Source organism: Argopecten irradians, chromosome 1 (assembly GCF_041381155.1).
Source record: "Argopecten irradians isolate NY chromosome 1, Ai_NY, whole genome shotgun sequence".
Classification (NCBI taxonomy): domain Eukaryota; kingdom Metazoa; phylum Mollusca; class Bivalvia; order Pectinida; family Pectinidae; genus Argopecten; species Argopecten irradians.
The window spans coordinates 13,518,787-13,539,275 of NC_091134.1; the positions used below are offsets into that span (position 1 = coordinate 13,518,787).

Below are 20,489 nucleotides of genomic sequence, written 5' to 3' on the forward strand. Positions count from 1 at the left end.
TTACACAAGGCCCGAAACTTGGATACGCAAACAGCTGACACAAAGGGCATTATCTAGATCGTAGCTTTTATAAGCTATATATAGTTTGCCTGTCAGCGGTCATGTGCCAACAGTAACCTTGAAATCCGAGTTATTTTTTACCAGTGTCATCTCACTCACATCAGTTAAAGCATGAAAGTACAATTTAGATATCTGATTCGCGTGATCATCTCGTGTTGCTGAATAACAACATATTGTTTTGTCTTGTGAAGGTAAGTCAGCTTAAAGATATCGTTATGATATAGGCAACGTTACCGCGTTGTTACAGTCGCTATCTAAATACTATATAACTATATAAATGTTGTTTTCTTTGTTGCTAATTCTGTATAAAAAATGAAATTTGATTTATTTTATCAGGTAGTTTTTCGAATATTTATTTATCATACCAAAACATCCCCCAATCGTGGTGTAGACACACGGGCTGTTCTATGTTTTACAATAACATTTTCATTTAGTATAATTTGATTGTCATCACAATTATTTACTGGGTTGATATTGCTTCGAACAAAATCGGATATATATCAACGCATAAAAACTGACATCGGAGAATTGCACATGCACACATATGTATGTTTGTGCGTAAATGTAATGTATGCGTGTAAACACAACTGTATTTTTACGAACGAGCAGATGCAAAGGCTGCAGATTTCTATTTCCTACCATAAACATGCATGTGATCCATCGATTTTTGTAATATGTGTACAATTGCGTCACTTTCTGCGCATCGATACAGGTCATAGTCATTCGTAGCATATGGTTGATTATTTCTCACCCACCGTGATATATATACTCAGAGAGTTGTGTGAAATGTGTGCTTGTGGACTTGGATGCGATGTAGTGGTAGTAGACATTGTAGATCGTATGCTGGATATGGCGAATCCAAAACCTGGTCGTGATACGAGTGACAAATCGTATGTCTGCTTCCAAAGGTCAATATCATCTCTAATAAATGGATCATGAAATACGTCCAAGATAAATTACCACATGAATTTTCCTTTATAATTTTGCTCCACAATGCGCTCTCTTCATTCGTCTGAGTTACTCCAGGAGGGTCGTCAGACCACTAAGTAGAGCTCCCTTGCGTCCTGAATAGAAGGTATATTGTGCCTGTCTGGTTGTGTATTTTACAGCTTAATTTATATGCCATTCCCCTTACGTAATACGACAGGCTCTAGCTAAAAGCCAACGGATCCTTCATGTTCCCTTTTTAACAGTATTTTAAAACGCCTATAAAAACACACACGTAAGAACATTTTAGCGAAATATGACATATCATAACATATTATATCATAAAGCAAAAAGGCTTTGAAACAAATACTAATTTTTACAATTCGTTTTAGCTATAGCGCCGAAATGGAGGATATCAGGGCTCAACTACAAGATCGACTTCATAACTTAAAGGAAATGCTCGGACCTCTACAGAAATACGTCACACCAACGTCCGCTTTGGTAGGACTTGGGGCAGGCCTGACTGTGTATTGGCTGGTCAAACGGAACAAGTACAAACTTCCACCAGGACCAACACCCATACCTCTACTCGGGAACTACAGTCGTAAGTTAATATGAAACTGATGTTTAATGATAAATCATTGAAGAAGTAAATGCAATAAACAACTTTTTGTTCGTAAATTTATCTTGATCACGGCAAAATCATGATACATATTATCATTATGCAAACACGTTTCAAATTTAAAGGCCCACTACCTTTCCGGAGCAAAATATAAAGGTTTTTTAAAAGCATTTATAACATCAGGAAATATATACCGATGGTCTAAGATGAGGTTACAGCACCGAACATATGCAAGATTTCTTGCGTAATATATGAAAATAGCGAACAGTCATTTCACAGTTTTGCCGTGTGGCGCAGTGATAGTCAACTAGCGTGCGGTATTTAGGACGACGGAGGGAAACATAAGACGTTATGCAAATTTACATTTTATTTATTTTAATTAAATTGTTCAGAAGGTTTTGATATATGTAGTATTAACGGTAAGTTAATAATTTTTGCGACTCTTCTAAATTATCTAACTCGTTTAAAATTCCCATTTAAATCAAAGCCGTTTTTTCGGAATGGTAGAGTGGTCCTTTAAGAATCCAAAAAATTACATGACATATTACAGTGGAAATGCGTTTTCATAGCGTCCGGAATTGCGTTCCTTTCGGATCGTTCAAAACCACAAATCACGTGAATGTTTCAACCAGTCGTATGCGACGTTTATCAAAACTGTGGGAGGAGTTTATGTAACAGTGATTGTCTAACTGAGGGCGGATGTTTACCTGTTACAGCTGTTGCACATTCAAAAGCGTACGCAAACTTTATAATCATTAATACCGCATCAATTTGCATACAAAATCGTAAAATAAAAACAGCATTACATGTATGTATTTTAGTCATGACCTACATGAACTTAGCATAGTCCACAGGGTTATAGCTTGAGCTGAAATTTGTCTGATTTGGTATCTTAACTTGATAATTGCTATTTTTATTTTAATATCACATGAGCTAGGTGAGTCGTTTAATTAATTTATACATTGCATGTTACATGTATATTCCAAACGTCTAAATTTATGCCTATCTTGAACTACATTAGAATGTTGTTAGACACAACTTATCATAGGTTTGAGATAGAATTCTACATGACACTTGTGTATTTATATAGCATACTTTTAAACATTACAATTCAAAAAAAAACTTTCCTAAAAACTCATACCTGTGTTGCACGATAATCAGTTTTTCTGCTTCGTTACAAGAACGTGTCACCAATTTATTAATGAAAATGAACACAACGATGGAGGTCACTCTGCCAATAACAATGTGCAGACGTGGGATGTCTGCTTCCGGATGAAACATCTATATTAGGCCAAAAAAATGTCTGTTTAGGGGGTTACCGACCAACCCTTATTTTTTACCCCCGACCCTATTTTTTTTTGTTTTACTCTAGGCCAGTCTAATCTGTTAATACCTTTCTTTCTTAGTCAAATCTCCAATTATTCAATTGTTAAAATAAAGAGTCAAGAGTAAAAGACACTTAATGTTTAAATCATTTGATAGATAGGAGCTTATATATCTGTTTAGTAAACAGCTCGTGTATGCTAACAAATTATTTCGTACATAAAAGGGTGTGACCAAGTCAAAATCAGTAGCTTTCTTTGAAGTCAACATTGTTTGCGCTTACACCACATGGAGTCTAACCAATCGAGGTAACTTCCCAGAGCTTTTCATTGGCTGTCGTAACAGAATGTTACAACATTTGAGGGAGGAGTCTAATCCGGACGCTTGAACGCAGTTCACTGTAATCTAAACTGTTGACCGCCGGCTTCACGCCTTACTTTATATCTGATTAATTTAAGATGATGTCACACGACACCATGCCTCGATATTCCAGGGGTTCCGTTCACTTACGATCGATTCTGTTGCCTCCAGTTTTACTATGAGATAGTCCAGGGGTGTAGAGATCGTAAATGATCAGAACCCCTGGAGTATCGAGGATGACACGACACTGACCCCAAATATATTTTGTATGAATTGTGGTTATTCATGACCTTTTTCAGTAATGAAGGACAAGGGTCTACAAGAAGAATGCATGAAGCTGTCAGAAAAGTATGGTCCAGTATTTACCGTATACTTTGGTAAGACTTAATCATTATTGTATGAATTTCCTGCAGCTAATTTCTGCGTTTTACGTATTTATGTGTTAAGCGCAATAATATCTATGACTATATATACAGAAAAACACAATAAGCACAAAAAGTTTGGTAGCAACATTTCCGGCGCGAAAAGCTAGAACAATACCGCTAAAATACAAAATTTATGAACGTACACAGTATCCAACACAAGGAATAGTCTTACAATTGCAGATATTTTTAGATCATATAATTCTTATTCCATCGGACACAACTAAATAATGCGTGTGACGTAAAGGTCATGGTCAGTACACATGTAGGTCAAAAGTTTTTTTTAAACTTATTATATTATTCAACATAAACAGGAACCTTCCGGCTAGTGATTGTTAACAACATCGAAGCTGCTATGGAAGCACTTGTCAAAACTAAGGCAGACTTCGCAGATCGCCTACAGACAACTTCAGGTATAGTAAACACTAGTGTACTGGATGGTTAACCGGTTATTCGGTTGGAAGTCTCCTAACCGGTCACAAAAATCCATAACCGAAAATCGGATTTGTATTTCGTTGTCTGCAATAATTGTCAAATGAGACACCCCAAGTTCGACAAGTGTTAAGAATATCTATAGTATGGATGAAACTTTCCCGTTTGTTCTTTTATGACTGACACATGCATCATGCAGTTAAATATGTAGCTCAAATCATCCTGTCATCCATGTTATATATAATTATTGTTTCTTCATCTGCTGTGTTTTTTAATTTCAAAGTAAAGTTTACAGAAACGGGCTACTCGTTTGAAAGATTTCCCGACAAATGGATTTGAACCGGTTTGACAATTATCCTATTATATATTGTATAGCGTTGACCAAATTTTGATATTTTAAAACTTCTATCAACATTTCAACTAGAATATTGGCCGTTTTACAATTTTCCAATAACAAAATCGTTAATAGTTCGTCGACAATGTTATCCCACCGAAATTAAATAGGATCACAAGACCATCAGTAATCTTGCTTTTTGATACACAATATTTCATAACGTTGACGGCTTAAACAAATGACATACAAGTGTATAGTGACAAAGACATCGTATTTAGTATTATACATGTGCGTATGTCGGTGCAAAAAGGACATGGACAATAAGCTGATTCATCAATGAGTTTATCGTCTTGTATTTCTTTTTGCTTGGTCATTAGGAAATATGATGACAGACGATGGGAAAGATATTGCATTTTCCAATTATTCTCCTACTTGGAAACTGCATCGTAAGATTGCTGGAACTGGTCTCCGGTAGGTTTCGATTTTTAATCTAAAGAAATAATTTTACCTGCACCTTACATACAATGTGGATATGTTTACCTTTTCAAAGATTTTTTTCAAACAAACATGAATTAGAAATATGTTTGATTAGCTTTGTTATCTTGTGATTCATATTGAAAACATATTACATAGTTATCATTATAGAGTTATAAGCAATGTCCATAGCTACATGGATAACGTCAACAAATCTGGCACGTCCTTTCATGACCCTGGCTATTTATAGGACGTTAAGCTAAAAACATAAATCCTAGCATGCATAATGGTTTTTGGTCCATTCTTCCCGTAGATGTCTTTATACTTTGTACATTGTAGTTGATATCACAGTTGTACAGAGTTTGATGGCGCATCTGCGACTCATTGCATTTCATACACATGTACTGCTACGGCTGAGGGTAAAAATGTCATTTTGATGACCAAATACTGGTGCTTATCCTATTTTCAGAAATTACTTGAGGGGAGGAAAACTTGAGGACGCCATTCACGGTTCATTGTCACACGCTATTAAGTTATTTGAGGACAAAAAGGAGGAGCCATTCGTCCCTCACGAATACATCGATCTCACTGTGTCCAACATTATTTTCGCACTTTGCTTCGGAAATGTGTAAGTTTTTTCTTATATCGCCATAAAAATCATTTCTGTTTGAAAGTTACACTAGCTGAAGTACATATATGGGGGAAATTTAGGAAAACACATATAATTTAAGGATGCCAAAAAGTGGAAGTTTAGGTAAGGCAAATAACTGAAGTAAAACAAACAAAAAAGAAACGAGGAGGCTAGTCTTGAATATTTGATATTTAACGCACTTAATTTTCTTATTAATTATGAATCCACTCTTAATAGTGTTATTTTATCATATATCTTTTTAATTGCAATCTTTTGACTATCCATTGTATAACAGTTATCAATAACATTGCGTTTCGTTTTTACTAGGTATGAATTTGATGACTCTCGTTTTAAGCGTATGGTGGACTTAGACAGCGAACTGTTAACAAATTTTGGACTAGGTTTCATAGAAGATCTTGTACTCATTATGGCAAAGATGTATCCTACTAAAGCGTACAAACGAGCGATGGAGATTGTGGAGGAGATGTTTGAATTCATAAATGGCGAGCTCAAGTTGCACAAAGAAACGTTCGATAAAGGTAATATTGTGTAAAGGTTTAATATCGATATCGTACATTGTATTTTTATTGCTGATAGCTAGACAATGGGTTTCGGAAGATATTTTTCATTTTGGTAAAACAAGGCTAAACTAAAATGTTATGCATACATAAGTTAACACATTTATAGAGGATTTTACATGAGTGGCTATGTGATATGAAACTTATCAAACGAGATCAATCATTTGATATGCCACGAACCTTTAAAGTCCCATTATGATTTTTGGGAAAACAAGTACCACACTTTGCTGAATGATAGAGCATATATTCGCAAACGAAATTTGACCAACGTTTCCATGATTTTCAAAAACAACAGAAAAACCCTTGTATAAGAGGGGGTATTCCGACTCCTTGCAAATATATTATAATCTTTTTTTTTCTTCTTTTTTTTACAGTACAAATATTTTATTCCCGCAGCTGTGTATGATGTGTATATACATTTGTGGCATTGCAACAAATGTATATACACATCGGTAATTTGGTGAGAGCTGCCAGGGTTGGGGTGCCCTGGGGTCAACTCCCCGAACAATAATGTCCTCGCACAGGAGGGCTCTCGCACTGCATGCATCAATTTAAACAATAAATATAATTTTTTAGAGCCATTATAGTTAAAGGGAAAAAAGGAAAAACTTTTTAAGAAAATTACTTGTGTATTGAGTATTCTGTTCACATTAAGATTTGGAATTTAATTGTTTTGGTTTAATGTTTGTAGTGGAGTGAATAAAATATTTGTATATACAAACAAAAACTAGCACAAAAAGACACACACACACACACACACACACACACACATATATAAAGAATAATAGACAATACACAAACAAAACAAAAAAGATTCAAATCATACATATTTAAGTACTACAACATAAAAACATCATACAAACATAGATTGGCATATTTCAAGAACTATTCAAAAATATATTTCCAATTGATCCATATTTGATCAAATTTCTCAATACATCCATTTTTAATTGACAGCTTTTTTTCAACATCATATTTTGTTAACAAAAACTCACTCAAACCTTGCATATTTATGTTTTGTTTTTTTCTTGATACAGAAAAAATATAAAATTTCATATAAAGAATAATAAAATTGAGAGGTATTGAAAAAATTTCAGTCTCACCAAACAGTATTGTTTCTAATTTAAATTCCACCACATTATTAGTTTTTTCATATATTTTTCTTTTCATACCTTGCCATATTTCAAAAGATTTTTGACAATACCAAAAAACATGTTCTATGGTTTCAACTTCTGTATTACAGATATTACATATATTATTTTCAGAAATATTTATAATTTTTAAGTAATTATTCAAAGGGAGTATACGGTGCTGTAATCTATACTGGAACCATTGTATTGATGTATCTTTGGTAATTAGAAATGGTATTTTATATTTGTTTTTCCAGTGTATGTTTCTAAAGACAGCTTGTTGCTTCAATTTCTGCTCTGATGTTATCAAAACTTTATTTTTTTTCAATTAAACATAGATACATGTCTTTTACATCCCTTAATACTTTTAAATAAAATAAATATATTATAATCAGTATAAAAATAAAACTTCAAAATTTCGTTTCTATAACAGTAGAAATCCGACTGGGATATGACGTTCCCGTTTACTGAAACAATCATGCGACGTAATATACATATTATGACGTCAAAACTACCGTATGGCATGGCTGGATGGGCCAGTTATATGATAAATCTATGTTTACCATAAAAACATTGTAAACCTCCACGCCATGCTATTGGATGTCCTAAGTAGAGCATATACATGTACACCGTATAAATAGCTATTTTTGCAGGGTGATATTTTTACGGTTTCGCATAATAGCGGCTATGATCACAAAGATTTGATCCACGAATTAGACGACATAGCTGCATTATACATATGAACCCCGAAAGCCAGATCACGAAAATTAAGAATTGAAATGTTCTCGTTCGTTTGTTTAAGTCGCAAAAAATTGGATAATTTTATTTTGTAACACAAGAAACGTAAACACCTCCAGGTAGAACATGTAATGAGCTGTTGTACCAACTTTACTCCGTAAATAACCTACCTGGAGATATATTTACAAAAAGTAAAATACAAACTTTAATGTCGCCGACATATGCTGTTACTATCAACTATAAAATCCAATAGAACAATTAATTGTGATAAATACCGCTCTAAGGTAATGATATACATGTATTCCGTCTTTGCATAATACAGAGTTAGCTCCCTTGTGGGTAGCTATCGATTGTTACAGCATTATTTAATGAGCAATATTCATGTCTCAGGAAAAATATGACGTTACACTCGCAAACACATGACTTAACAATCTTTACCTACACGCAAAGGCAGATAATAATATGCAAATACAGAATATTTGAATGAACTATTGTAAAGCATTTTCTTATTCTCTATTATTATGCCATTTTTTTATTCAGAAAGTTACGCAAAAAGATTTTTTTTCTGTGATGCTATGTTCATATTTGTTCAAAGTCTTTGTTATTGTGTGCATGGTTTCAGACAATATAAGAGACCTCGCTGATGCTTTGATTCTGGCCAGAATGGAGGCTGAGCATGACGAGGATACAGAACTACTGAGCCAGTTGACCGACGTCCATCTCAAGCAGACCTTGTTTGACGTTTTCTTTGGTATGTATTACATAAAAGTTGTCAGTTGCAAAGATGTCAAAGTTCACCTGTAACGTCCTTTTATAGGTTTCGTAAACGGACCCAGTTTACACACTAGTGAGGATGAAATTGGCATTTCAATGCAATTGTAATCATATGGTTTATATGAGTTTACTGAGGAGTATGAAAACGTTAATAAAAAATCATACTGGTTAATTAATTTATTTTTAACTTCTAAAGTCTATGTTAGACGTAGATGTCTAGAACAAACTAGAAAACGTAGAGGAGCCAAACAATTACAAGGGGTAAAATAATTAACTGTTTTTGATTGGATGAGTTGTGCTTATATTGTAGCTGGGATAGACACATCACGCTTTACTCTACAGTGGCTCTTTCTGTATCTCGCTGCAAATCCGGAAATACAAAGAAAGGCCCAGATGGAAGTCGACGATGCTGTCGGTATGTACAAAATATAACATATGCATTAATCATATGCATACTTGAAAATGATAGTTTGTTATCTTCATACCGAATACGACCTTCTCGGTGATCAAATAAAAGAAAATTAATCTTTGAATTTCGACTCGGGACAATATTCCTTTTGCATGTTATTCATTCAATATACTTGCTTATGCGCGTTATTCAATTTGTCTGCAATCCTGGGAGAATTATAGGACCATTAATCCCCCAAGAAAGCATTTAACTGTTTAGATATACTATCATTTACAGGGCGTGACCGTCTACCAGGACTCGAGGATCGACCTTCCATGCCATACACAGAGGCAGTACTGCACGAGACCATGAGGATAGCCACGGTGGCACCGCTTGGGGTACCACACGCCGCAAGAGTTGATGCTAAACTGTGTATGTATTTGTATTTATCACGGCTTCAGAGATCATGACAAATAAAAGGTATTGTGCTCTACATAACATTATATATAACGCACAATGACAAAAGAAGAATAAAGATTAACAATAAATAAATAAATAATAAATTGGTCTTGTTTTGCATAATTTCCTTTTTAGTACTAGGGGAAATTTGTTCTAGTATCGTATACTCGCGATCGCGTGATTTGTGATGTGGGAGAAGAAATGTGTTGCAAAATTATGTTATGACTCTCCATTATAGTAATTACTGAATGTTTTGCGAAAGATACTCTACCGCCGACAGAGCACAAACGATACTCATCATTTTAACAATAATTGGTGATTAATCGTGTATATTTATGTCAAATTAACACAACAAATGATATAAGATAATATATTTTGCTTTTTGTTGCAAACACAATCAGTAATTTATTCTATAAAGGACATAGTGGCAGTGGGTTTTTTTCGTGACGCAATTAATTATTTTTAATATTTTTATCTTGAAGTAAAATTAGAAGCTAAAACTTTTCAATAGTAGTAATGGTGTAAATTAAGTAACTTTTGTAACTGAAGAAAAATACATATTCCTCTGTTCGTGTTTTTGATTAAATTACCATTTGTCAGTGGTGGAACATTTTTAAACAAAGGAATGTAAGCATGCATTTGGATATAAACTGATTTTAGCACGGTTTTTTAAAGGTTACGTTCAATGCATTTCCTATATGTCTTTAATTCAGCAATTAAAATTAATCGAAAATTTGTCTTTATGTTAACTTTAGAATTGATTTAGCGGAATGTGACCCAATATGTGCATGGTGACTTTTTGCTAGTATTTTTCACATCTTGAAAGAGACAGACGATCTTTTAAAGAGAAAGTAAAATTATCTGATATTTGAACTATGCCAGATTAAACCACTGATGATTCAATTTCGTCAAATCTTGTATGCATACGAATTTGACTCAATGTTATGTTATTGCAAGAAATACATTGGTTTTATCATTAACAGGTGGATATGATATACCTAAGGGAACTACTGTAGTCATCAACCACTGGGCATTGCACATGGACAGTCGACACTGGAAGGAACCAACAAAGTTTGATCCGGATAGATTCCTAGATTCGGATGGAAAGCTTGGACCAAAACCAGTAAGCTGGCTTCCGTTTTCCGCTGGCAGACGAGTATGTCTTGGAGAAAGTATCGCTAAAGCAGAACTGCATGTCATCACTGCAATTATGCTCCACCAATTTGATTTCATGTTGCCACCAGGTGTCGCTCCAGACTACTCTCCGGAAATGAGCAGTTTTGTTGGGCACTCTCCTAATAGGTACAAAGTTATCCTTAAAAAGAGACATTAGTAGCAGCAATACACAATGCACTTCATTCAGAGTTGCTATATGAGAACAAATATTCTGCAAATAGTAACCATTAAATCAAACGGTTGTCGAATGTAAACGCCAGAATTATATCTTATTGAAAGAGATGACGCCTTTGAAACAAATATACTCTAGCAACATTTGTGCAAACGACTACCTGAAACTGTTCTTATTTTTTAAAGATAAACTCTATTTTCCTCTTGTTTGGGAAAAAAATCACGTCATTGTTTTAAACACATGCATGTAGGATCTGAATTATAACAAGGATAGAAAACATTTCTTTTAGAGATATTTTCATAATTACATATGATATACCATTTAGCACAGCCAGGCATGTTTAGAACAATGTTTTATGTTTCAAAACCTTAATAAGGGTTTACATAATTTTCTTCATAGCAATGTTTTATATATGTATTTTGACATTCCTCATTTCTTGTGTTCCTGTAAATGCTCTGTATGCATTACTAATTATGTAGTTATAAGATCAGAATCGAATGATCGTTGTATATTTTCTATCATTTAATATGTTACATTGTATCCATCCCTGACCACGATTTCATGAAAAAAAATTCAGTAAACATAAACAGATTTACATGTTTTACAGATTAAATTCTACTAGTAACATGTTTTATTTAATTAAAAGAAATCATTAAAACTTCCAAATGATCACTCGTTTGCCTTGTTATCTTAAAAGGTTTGTTTATTTTGGTTATATATAATTTACCTCTCATCAACAAACTTTTGTTTTGGTGACATATTCGTCTTGCACGACATTTGCTGCATGTGCAATTGAGTGGTTATATGTCTATTTTGAAAACTCAAGCATGTTCATGTTATAGTACTCTCGTTTTGGAACATACTGAAAAAGACACCAAACGAGTTGGAACAGCACACCCTTCCCGTTATATTGACAACAAACCAAATTGAATCGACCAACAGATAACTATTTATATACCCATATCACTTACAGTTTTTCCTCCCAAGGTAATACATTCGATACAACGCCAAAATGACGTATTTCCATCCATCATGTTAGGGAGAGGAAAGTTTTCAAAAAGACGAGTTATGGATTGAGTCTGACAACAGAAAACTCTGATCCCTTGGTATGAGGTCTTCCTACCATATAGAAATGGGATATTTAATCAATATCAACATTCTTGTCTAATTATCACTCGGCACATTCTTGTCTAATTATCACTCGGCAAGCCCCGTGTTCACCAACCTTTTTCATTCGTCTTTACATTCAATGAATCTCTTATCGGTAAGATTATATCATAGAAAGACTAACTGGTGTGAATGGCAACTCACATTATTTAATGACTTATATTATTTACTTATATTTTCATTCCTTATTCAAGGGCAATATCTAAAACGGGCTATATGAACGAAACTATAATTTGAGCATAACATGCACAAAGCCTGCAGCATTAATACATAGTCAGTAGAAATGATATGAAAATATATGCGTGCATGCATCTTCTTGGAGATTTAGCAATGCGAGAGAAGTTGAAAACTCAATGTTAAAAAGTCAGTGACATTATAGAGTACACCTTGCTTGAGATAGCTGGTACAGTTTAGCCAGCTGACAGCTTTAATCAGACACAAGAGAGGCCGTAATAAAACGAAAGCGATGTCTCGACATTACTTGATAAGGAGTGTCTATCATTTCAGACACAACTTTGAATTTCTTCGTTAATATCAACATAAGCAATGATAAAAAAGTACCTTGAATGATTCTATTAAAGAGACAATTCACTCAGGCTAATTATTTTTACATAACCAAGAAGCCAAATATAGCATAAATGTATTGTTCTACATTTCTTATGAAACATATAACGTAAAACATTGACAAATTCCTCAACATTGTTAAGTATTTTAATTAATATCGTTGAAATATCAAATCGTTGATCAATACGATTAAGCAGGTACAATATGGACGATGTACCCATACCCGAGCCAAAGTCACGCACGTTAAATAAATGAACTACATAACCATAAAGATGGTGATAAAATGATTTTTTGGCAAGACAATTCACCTAATAAGGTAAACACACTACTGTCAGAGCGATTTGAGCAGTTCTAGACAAAAGTTGCATTACTCTACGAGCAAGGGACAGGGTTCGGCATACAAGAAGTTAGACCACAGCGTGTAATGGCGGACAGCTAGAGAGTTTGAACATTTCACACATGTCACCACCATGGGCTTTTCGGGCATATCACAGTAAAACCGACTGATATAATTTCCATTAGAACTGGGTTTTTTTCCGATATATGTACAAATTTTAATGTTCTCTTAGACTGAATTGCCCCTTTAAATCAAACACTCGAGAAACGGATACTAAAGTATCCATTAGTTATCATATCAAAACTTTGCAGTATCATTATTTCAAAGGTGCGGAACAATGGTCACAGGAATTGTAACAGCTGTCGAAGCATGTTTTAATACAGGACTATCAAAGGAAATACAAAAAAAAAATATTTTGGAAATTATTATTTTACTTTTTCTTATATATAAACGTATTAATATTTAGATTGATTAGTTCGCACATATCGTACATGTATTATAATGTAGCATGAAATACTATTTGATCGCCAGTGTTGTTATTCAGGTATAGACGGCACAAGTACTATGTAGTATTGGGAGTTGTGCTTTGTTTTGTTAATTAATGATTTACTTAAATAGATGTTATTCGGGGGGGGGGGGATATGATATCATGGGGATATAATACAAAGTTAACATTTAAGTGTATTCTAACTAAGCGGCAAAGAAGGAGTTTATGATAAAAGTGCTCTTAGCTTTTTGTGTTTATGTGTAATATAGATAATATAAAACAATTTATTCAAATTTCAATCTTAATTAAGATCTTCAATATGCTTAAAATTCTAAATTCATTTTGGACATTTTTTTTCCAGAAAAACCTTTACGCCGTTATAACAACCAAGTATAAATCTTGATTAAGATCTTCAATATGCTTAAAATTCTAAATTCATTTTTGGCATTTTTTTCCAGAAAAACCTTTACGCCGTTATAAAGCAACGTTACAGATGGCGACGTTTTTGTTTTCTTTATGGGCTTATATAGTAAATTGTTAAGCCATCTGGAATACTCGTCAGAAATTACAAAAATAAATTTATAGTTGATATATTTATTATATCATTAATAAAAACATGTTCAGGTGCATTCAGCAGAAGAATGTTTCATCAAAACTATTGAAATCCCAGCAATAGGCATGTTTCATAGATTTTGATGACGACCAAAACTCTTGTAATATTGACACTGTTTACAGGGACAATTTAGTCTGAGATTACATTAAAATTTGCAAATATTTCGGAAATAAAACAATATCAATAGAAATTAGATTAGTTGGTTTTACTGTGATATGCCAGAAAAGTCCACTGTAGTGAAACGTATGTGAAATGTTCAAACTCTCTACTGTACGCCATTGGTCAGATATCTTGTATGCCGAACCCTCGCCCTTGTCAGTGCAGTAACGAATTTTTTGTCTACTCAAATCGCTCTTACAGTAGTGTGTTTACCTTATTAGATGCATGTTACTAGTCTAAAAATACTTTCATCAACTCCTCAGTGGTTATGTATTGCATTTGTTTAACGTGCGTGCCTTTGGTTCTTAGTATGGGTTCAGCGCGCACATGTTGTACCTGCTTAATCGTATTGATCAACGATTTGGAATTTCAACGGTATCAATCCAAATAGTTAACGATGTCGTGAAATTTGTCAATATTTCTTGTTATATGTTTCATAAGGAATGTACGACAGGCAATTACATTTATGCTTTATTTTGCTTCGTGGTTAACTAACAGAATTAGTCTCATTGAATTGTCCTCTTAAATATTTGCTCCTCAAACACAGCGCTTTTAGTATGTATAAAGGCATGGGTAAAGGGAGGTAATTCGAATTATTGTATGCACACCGGAAGTTGCACAATCACCTACCTGAACATTTAGATACGTTGATTTAACACAGGTATGTCGGAGTGAGCCGTGGCATAGTGGGTTTAAACAGTGTTACAAATAGCATTGTTGTTCATCAAATGAGCCATAAGCATTTGAATAAGCTTCGAGATGACGGGTGTTCGCGCCCGGTAGGCCGGGGTTCCACTGTGCTAATTCGAAACTCATTCTTTTATATTTTATTATTATTCAAACGCAATTTTATTTTCTCGATAATATATATGTGGAATTAGAGGATTTTCACTTTTTTATATTTATTTAAACGTTACATACATATTTTATATTTACATTTACATCCAAACTCCTCTACGCGGTTACCCACAGATTTTTTTTTTTTTTTTTTTTTTTTTTTAATTGTGAATTCCAATCCTTTTTTTATATATCAAAGTACATATTTCATATCGAAAAGTATATATATAAAACAAAGCGTTCATTGCACCCTTTTCGTACAAGTTTTTAATGGTGACATTAAATTTGTGGAAAGCATACGTTACGTTTACGAATGCATCAGTTACAAATGTAATGTGAGGAAAATAAAAAGCAAAAACTAGGAAATCAATTTCCATTTCCGACGGTTTCTCTCGCATTGTCTGGCGTATTAACCTCCTAACCTTGGTACGTACTGAAATAATCCTGTCGTTGTTGCAGTAAAACAACCCTGAAAGGCTCAAACGCCTAGTAACGCATAAGTATATGACAGGACGGAAACTAATTTGTGGTATTAAGTAAATCCCCCGTCCGTGACATGCGTTAAAGGGAAAGACAAAAGACATGCCAGATCCGGAAAAGTTCTGTGTCAGTGTCAATACTTAGGCCAAAAAAAAAAAATGTCTGTTTTGGGTTACCCGACCGATCCTATTTTTTTTTTACCCCCGACGCTATTTTTCCCACTTTTCTACGAAATAAAATTTAAAACACGGGATTTCGATCTCAGACTCCGGTTTCGGCCATCATTTTAGAAGGAAAGACACTATTTTATTCATTTATTTATTTATTTTTATTTTAAATCCTCCCGACCGACCGACCCTATTTTTTTTGCCAAGTAACCCTAACAGACATATTTTTTTGGCCTTATGGTAGCTTGGTATACTGTACAGAGACTGCAGCTAGTTTATAGAAACATTGTAAAAACAACAGAGATAGAAAATACTTTTAAGGTCATTTTATTAATGACATACATAAAATTGTGACACTATAAAAAGTGAACACATAATTATTTAGTACATTGACTAATGATAATATGTTTCAACAAAGATAGGATACAAAAATAACCATCGATGACGGCATTATCTGTAACTTATCTTTTATGCGTCGAACAACATGACAAGAAGCAAGGCGCCATCCTGTTTGTATGTAGGTGAAAAATTGATTAAATAATTAACCTAATCAGTAAACTGTACCTAGTTTTATCTCATTAATGATATACTCTGCTCTTCTGATGGAGGATTTGATTCTTTTTGCGTGATGAACTGCTATAACTACAATATCAGATGCTATAGATTTTTATAGCGTCGTGAGAAGGTTGTCGTTGAGTTCCTTAAACGTTTCTCAAAGCCTGACATTCGATTTTTAATTATACATGTATTGATACCATTGAACATTCTGGTCCACGGAAATTGTTCACAGTCTATACTTGAAGACGCTAGTAAAACAGTAAATGCCTTGTTGATTGATGTTTTCATATGATGTTATCGATTTTTAACTGTTTATGATACACCTTTGACGATATTTCCTGGTAATGTGATACCGAGCGTCTTAAAACGTTTTTATCAATATTCAACATTCGACAGGTCAATATTCAACTCGAGTGGTCAATATTTAACATTTAACAGGTCAATATTCAACATTCGACAGGTCAATATTCAACTCGAGTGGTCAATATTTAACATTTAACAGGTCAATATTCAACATTCGACAGGTCAATATTCAACTCGAGTGGTCAATATTTAACATTTAACAGGTCAATATTCAACATTCGACAGGTCAATATTCAACTCGAGTGGTCAATATTCAACATTCGACAGGTCAATATTCAACTCGAGTGGTCAACATTTAACAGGTCAATATTCAACTTTCGACAGGTCAATATTCAACTCGAGTGGTCAATATTTAACATTTAACAGGTCAATATTCAACATTCGACAGGTCAATATTCAACTCGAGTGGTCAATATTTAACATTTAACAGGTCAATATTCAACATTCGACAGGTCGATATTTGAATTTTGTTCAGGTATATTAACAAACATCTTTTTTTTATCTAAGCACCTACAACGTTGAGAAGGTGGAGGTGAACTTCCAATTCCCAACTATCCCATGATGGGATTCGAACTCTAATTAAACCACTGTCCATCATAGCAGATACTTTTTCGACAATCTTCGGAAATGATCACGTTTAATATCCGAAGATTGCCGGAGATTTCCCTGAGTTATTGCGATTGCTAGCAAAGCTTTCTATTACCATGGTGAAAATATTTTACAATTGATCTATATGTGTTGACCGCCATTTCAACGCGCTTTGATGACACTACCAGGATTCCGTAGTGGTGCCGTTATTAATTCTTGCCATCTTCGTGTAATTACAAGTTTAGAAAATCTGTAAAATTTCAAACATTTACTGAATAATCAGTAATGTATTTAGATACCGACTGTTGTCGTGATGTCGATAAAATGAAGAAAAAAAAAACCCAGCAATTGCGTTATTTTGCTTACGACAATGTGTTTAACAAGGTCTCGTCTCTTCGTGTTAAAGCGGTATCTTATTTCCATTTTCGTGACTCTAGTTTTCCACTAATGGACCTGCTCATTTACTAATGTGCCCGTAATGGACGACCGATCACCATTAACAGGAAGTTAACGAACCCAAGTCATTAACTAAAACTTTCACTAACGAGCATGCCATATACAGTATTTAAAAAACCCAGCAACAACCTGCTATTACTTGTGATGATTAAAAGTTTAGAAATGAACACATTACGGAAGAGATTCACTGATAAATGTAGTTAAAAGGTAAACCGTTTTATGGTAGCACACGGTATTTATTGATATTTATAATTGCTGTCGTCTTTGCATCCCGTATCAGCGACAAGGTACTAGACTGTTGTAAGAGCACAATAAATAAAACTGAACTACGATTAAACCCCGTTTTCTCGATCTCTAAAGGCCATATTCTCGACCGCTGTCAGAATGCAAATCCCGTTCGCTTCAAAGTATTTTGATTGCAAACAGCATTAACATCTCACCTTATTGGATAGCTGCGATATTGTAGTACAAAACACTTTAACATAGGTAATGGGGTCGTCTTTAAGAAAGTATAGTAGGCCGGGTACGTATACTCGTTTTACTTATTCGACTCTTTGGTAACACAGTACCTTCCAACCGTCACAACTGACTCAGACTTATTCGACTTCTTGGTAACACAGTACCTTGCAACCGTCACAACTGACTCAGACTTATTCGACTTCTTGGTAACACAGTACCTTGCAACCGTCACAACTGACTCAGACTTATTCGACTTCTTGGTAACACAGTACCTTGCAACCGTCACAACTGACTCAGACTTATTCGACTCTTTGGTAATACGGTACCTTGCAACCGTCACAACTGACTGAGACTTATTCGACTTCTTGGTAACACAGTACCTTGCAACCGTCACAACTGACTCAGACTTATTCGACTTCTTGGTAGCACAGTGCCTTGCAACCGTCACAACTGACTCAGCCTTTTTCGAATTCTTGGTAACACTGAATACTTAAAATTCAATAAATATCACATAATCTGTCTGATATCCAATGAAATTGCCCATATAATATTTTTTTGCGTATGTCTCTTGTGTAATATACCCATAGAGCGAATTTGATTGGTCGGCCTTTTCACATTTTCCCACGACTTTATATTACTACACAATACGCTTTGTATTAAAATGGACGCCTGTACAAACTTTCCTGTGGGAACACTCGTTAACATTGATGACATTTTTGACGGAAAGGTGATGAAGGTAACAGAATCAACCACAGGACCCGTGTATAAAGTGAGGTGTGATGGAATTGATTTTGAAATTGACTTAAATGGCGACCGGTTGACCAAAAATGAAAATGTGTCATCAGAGCAGACGACGAATTGGGAGTCAGTGATTGATTCAGAGAAAGGGACCGTCTATGGGTTTTTTTTTTTTGTTGTTTTTTTTCTGATTTATCACGGACATCTATTCAAAGTTTTGTGGATGCACAGGCTAATAAGAATGCAATAAGCAAAACTTTTTATAATTTAAAACTTTTGAAAATGTTTATGACAAAAGAAAACGAAGACCGACCCATTCATCATATTCCCCCTTCAGAGTTGTGTCCTCTGTTGTGTAAATTTTCCATCACGATTAGAGAATCGGATGGTTCCAACTATGAACCCTGCTCACTAAGGGGTTTCATGGGAAGCTATGGCAGACAATCAAAACGTTTTAAGTACGGATACAGTCTCGCTACAAGCAATGAATTTTCACAGCTCCAGGACGTCATGAAGGCTAAACAACGCGAACTGAAACGTGACGGAAAAGGAAATCGGCCAAATAAAGCCGACTCATTTACTGATCAGGAAATAGAAACTTTATGGAACACCAGACAGCTTGGACAATGTACGCCAGACACAATTATCAATACAATGTGGTTATACAATACTATCCAGTTTGGCCTGAGAGGCTCCCATGAGCATAGATCGATGACATGGGGGACGTAACCTAACGTATGAAATCATATGAAATTAAAAAAAAACTCATTTAAGAACCTATGTTTATTTATTCTTAGAGATGCTAATACTGGTTTTAAAATCAACAACATGGGTTTAATAGTTTATCATCTGCATGCATTCTTCGTGTTATGTACTATAGATACTTAAAAATAATCAGCTGTCTTAGTTTTCGTGTTAACACATTTTGAAGGAGACAGCCTTTGTGATGGAAATATGGAATGGCATGTTGAAGTAGATTCCACTGTCATGAAGATTTCAAATTTCTAATATTCTAAATTCTAGATTTCTAAGCTAAAGTTTTCCATAAATAGTATAACATTACTATTAAGAAGTCATCCACCAAGCTAATAGACTATTTTCTCAGATGTCTATTACGACTTTTGTGTGATCTAATTAACATATGATTTATGTGACCTAATTAACATATGATTTGTGTGACCTAATTAACAGATTGTTTGTGTGACCTAATTAACAGATGTTATGTGCGACCTAATTAACAGATGTTCTGTACGACCTAATTAACAGATGTTCTGTACGACCTAAATTAACAGATGTTCTGTGTGACCTATTGAACGAATGTTTAAGTGACGTCATCGATGTAAGAACTGATCGATTTCCTTCCAAATAGAGTTATTTCTATTCAATAGTTTAAAAAAGATTTGACTGCTTTTGGAATTTTTGATTTATCAAGGATAAACAGTCATGTTCAAAATAAAGATTTATTCTCACTTAGCCAACATTCTGAAATTTACCTGTATTACCTGACCAACATGTC

At 34.3% G+C, this 20,489-nt stretch overlaps 1 protein-coding gene across 3 annotated transcripts; it reads left to right on the forward strand.

Annotated features, from left to right (window-relative positions):
• The first annotated feature begins 53 nt into the window (after positions 1 to 53).
• LOC138318301 (steroid 17-alpha-hydroxylase/17,20 lyase-like) lies at positions 54 to 11,672 on the forward strand. Of its 3 annotated transcripts, none has more exons than XM_069260529.1 (11): positions 54 to 251; positions 1,380 to 1,591; positions 3,592 to 3,669; positions 4,029 to 4,127; positions 4,858 to 4,951; positions 5,424 to 5,582; positions 5,913 to 6,124; positions 8,654 to 8,782; positions 9,116 to 9,220; positions 9,491 to 9,625; positions 10,636 to 11,672. In XM_069260529.1, the coding sequence occupies exons 2-11, from the start codon at positions 1,393 to 1,395 to the stop codon at positions 10,983 to 10,985; spliced, it is 1,560 nt and encodes a 519-aa protein (XP_069116630.1). In that variant the 5' UTR covers positions 54 to 251; positions 1,380 to 1,392; the 3' UTR covers positions 10,986 to 11,672. The 3 variants fall into 3 exon arrangements, with proteins under 3 accessions (XP_069116630.1, XP_069116624.1, XP_069116639.1); XM_069260523.1 differs by lacking the exon at positions 54 to 251 and adding an exon at positions 778 to 968; XM_069260538.1 differs by lacking the exon at positions 54 to 251 and adding an exon at positions 1,030 to 1,135.
• The last annotated feature ends 8,817 nt before the right edge of the window (positions 11,673 to 20,489 follow it).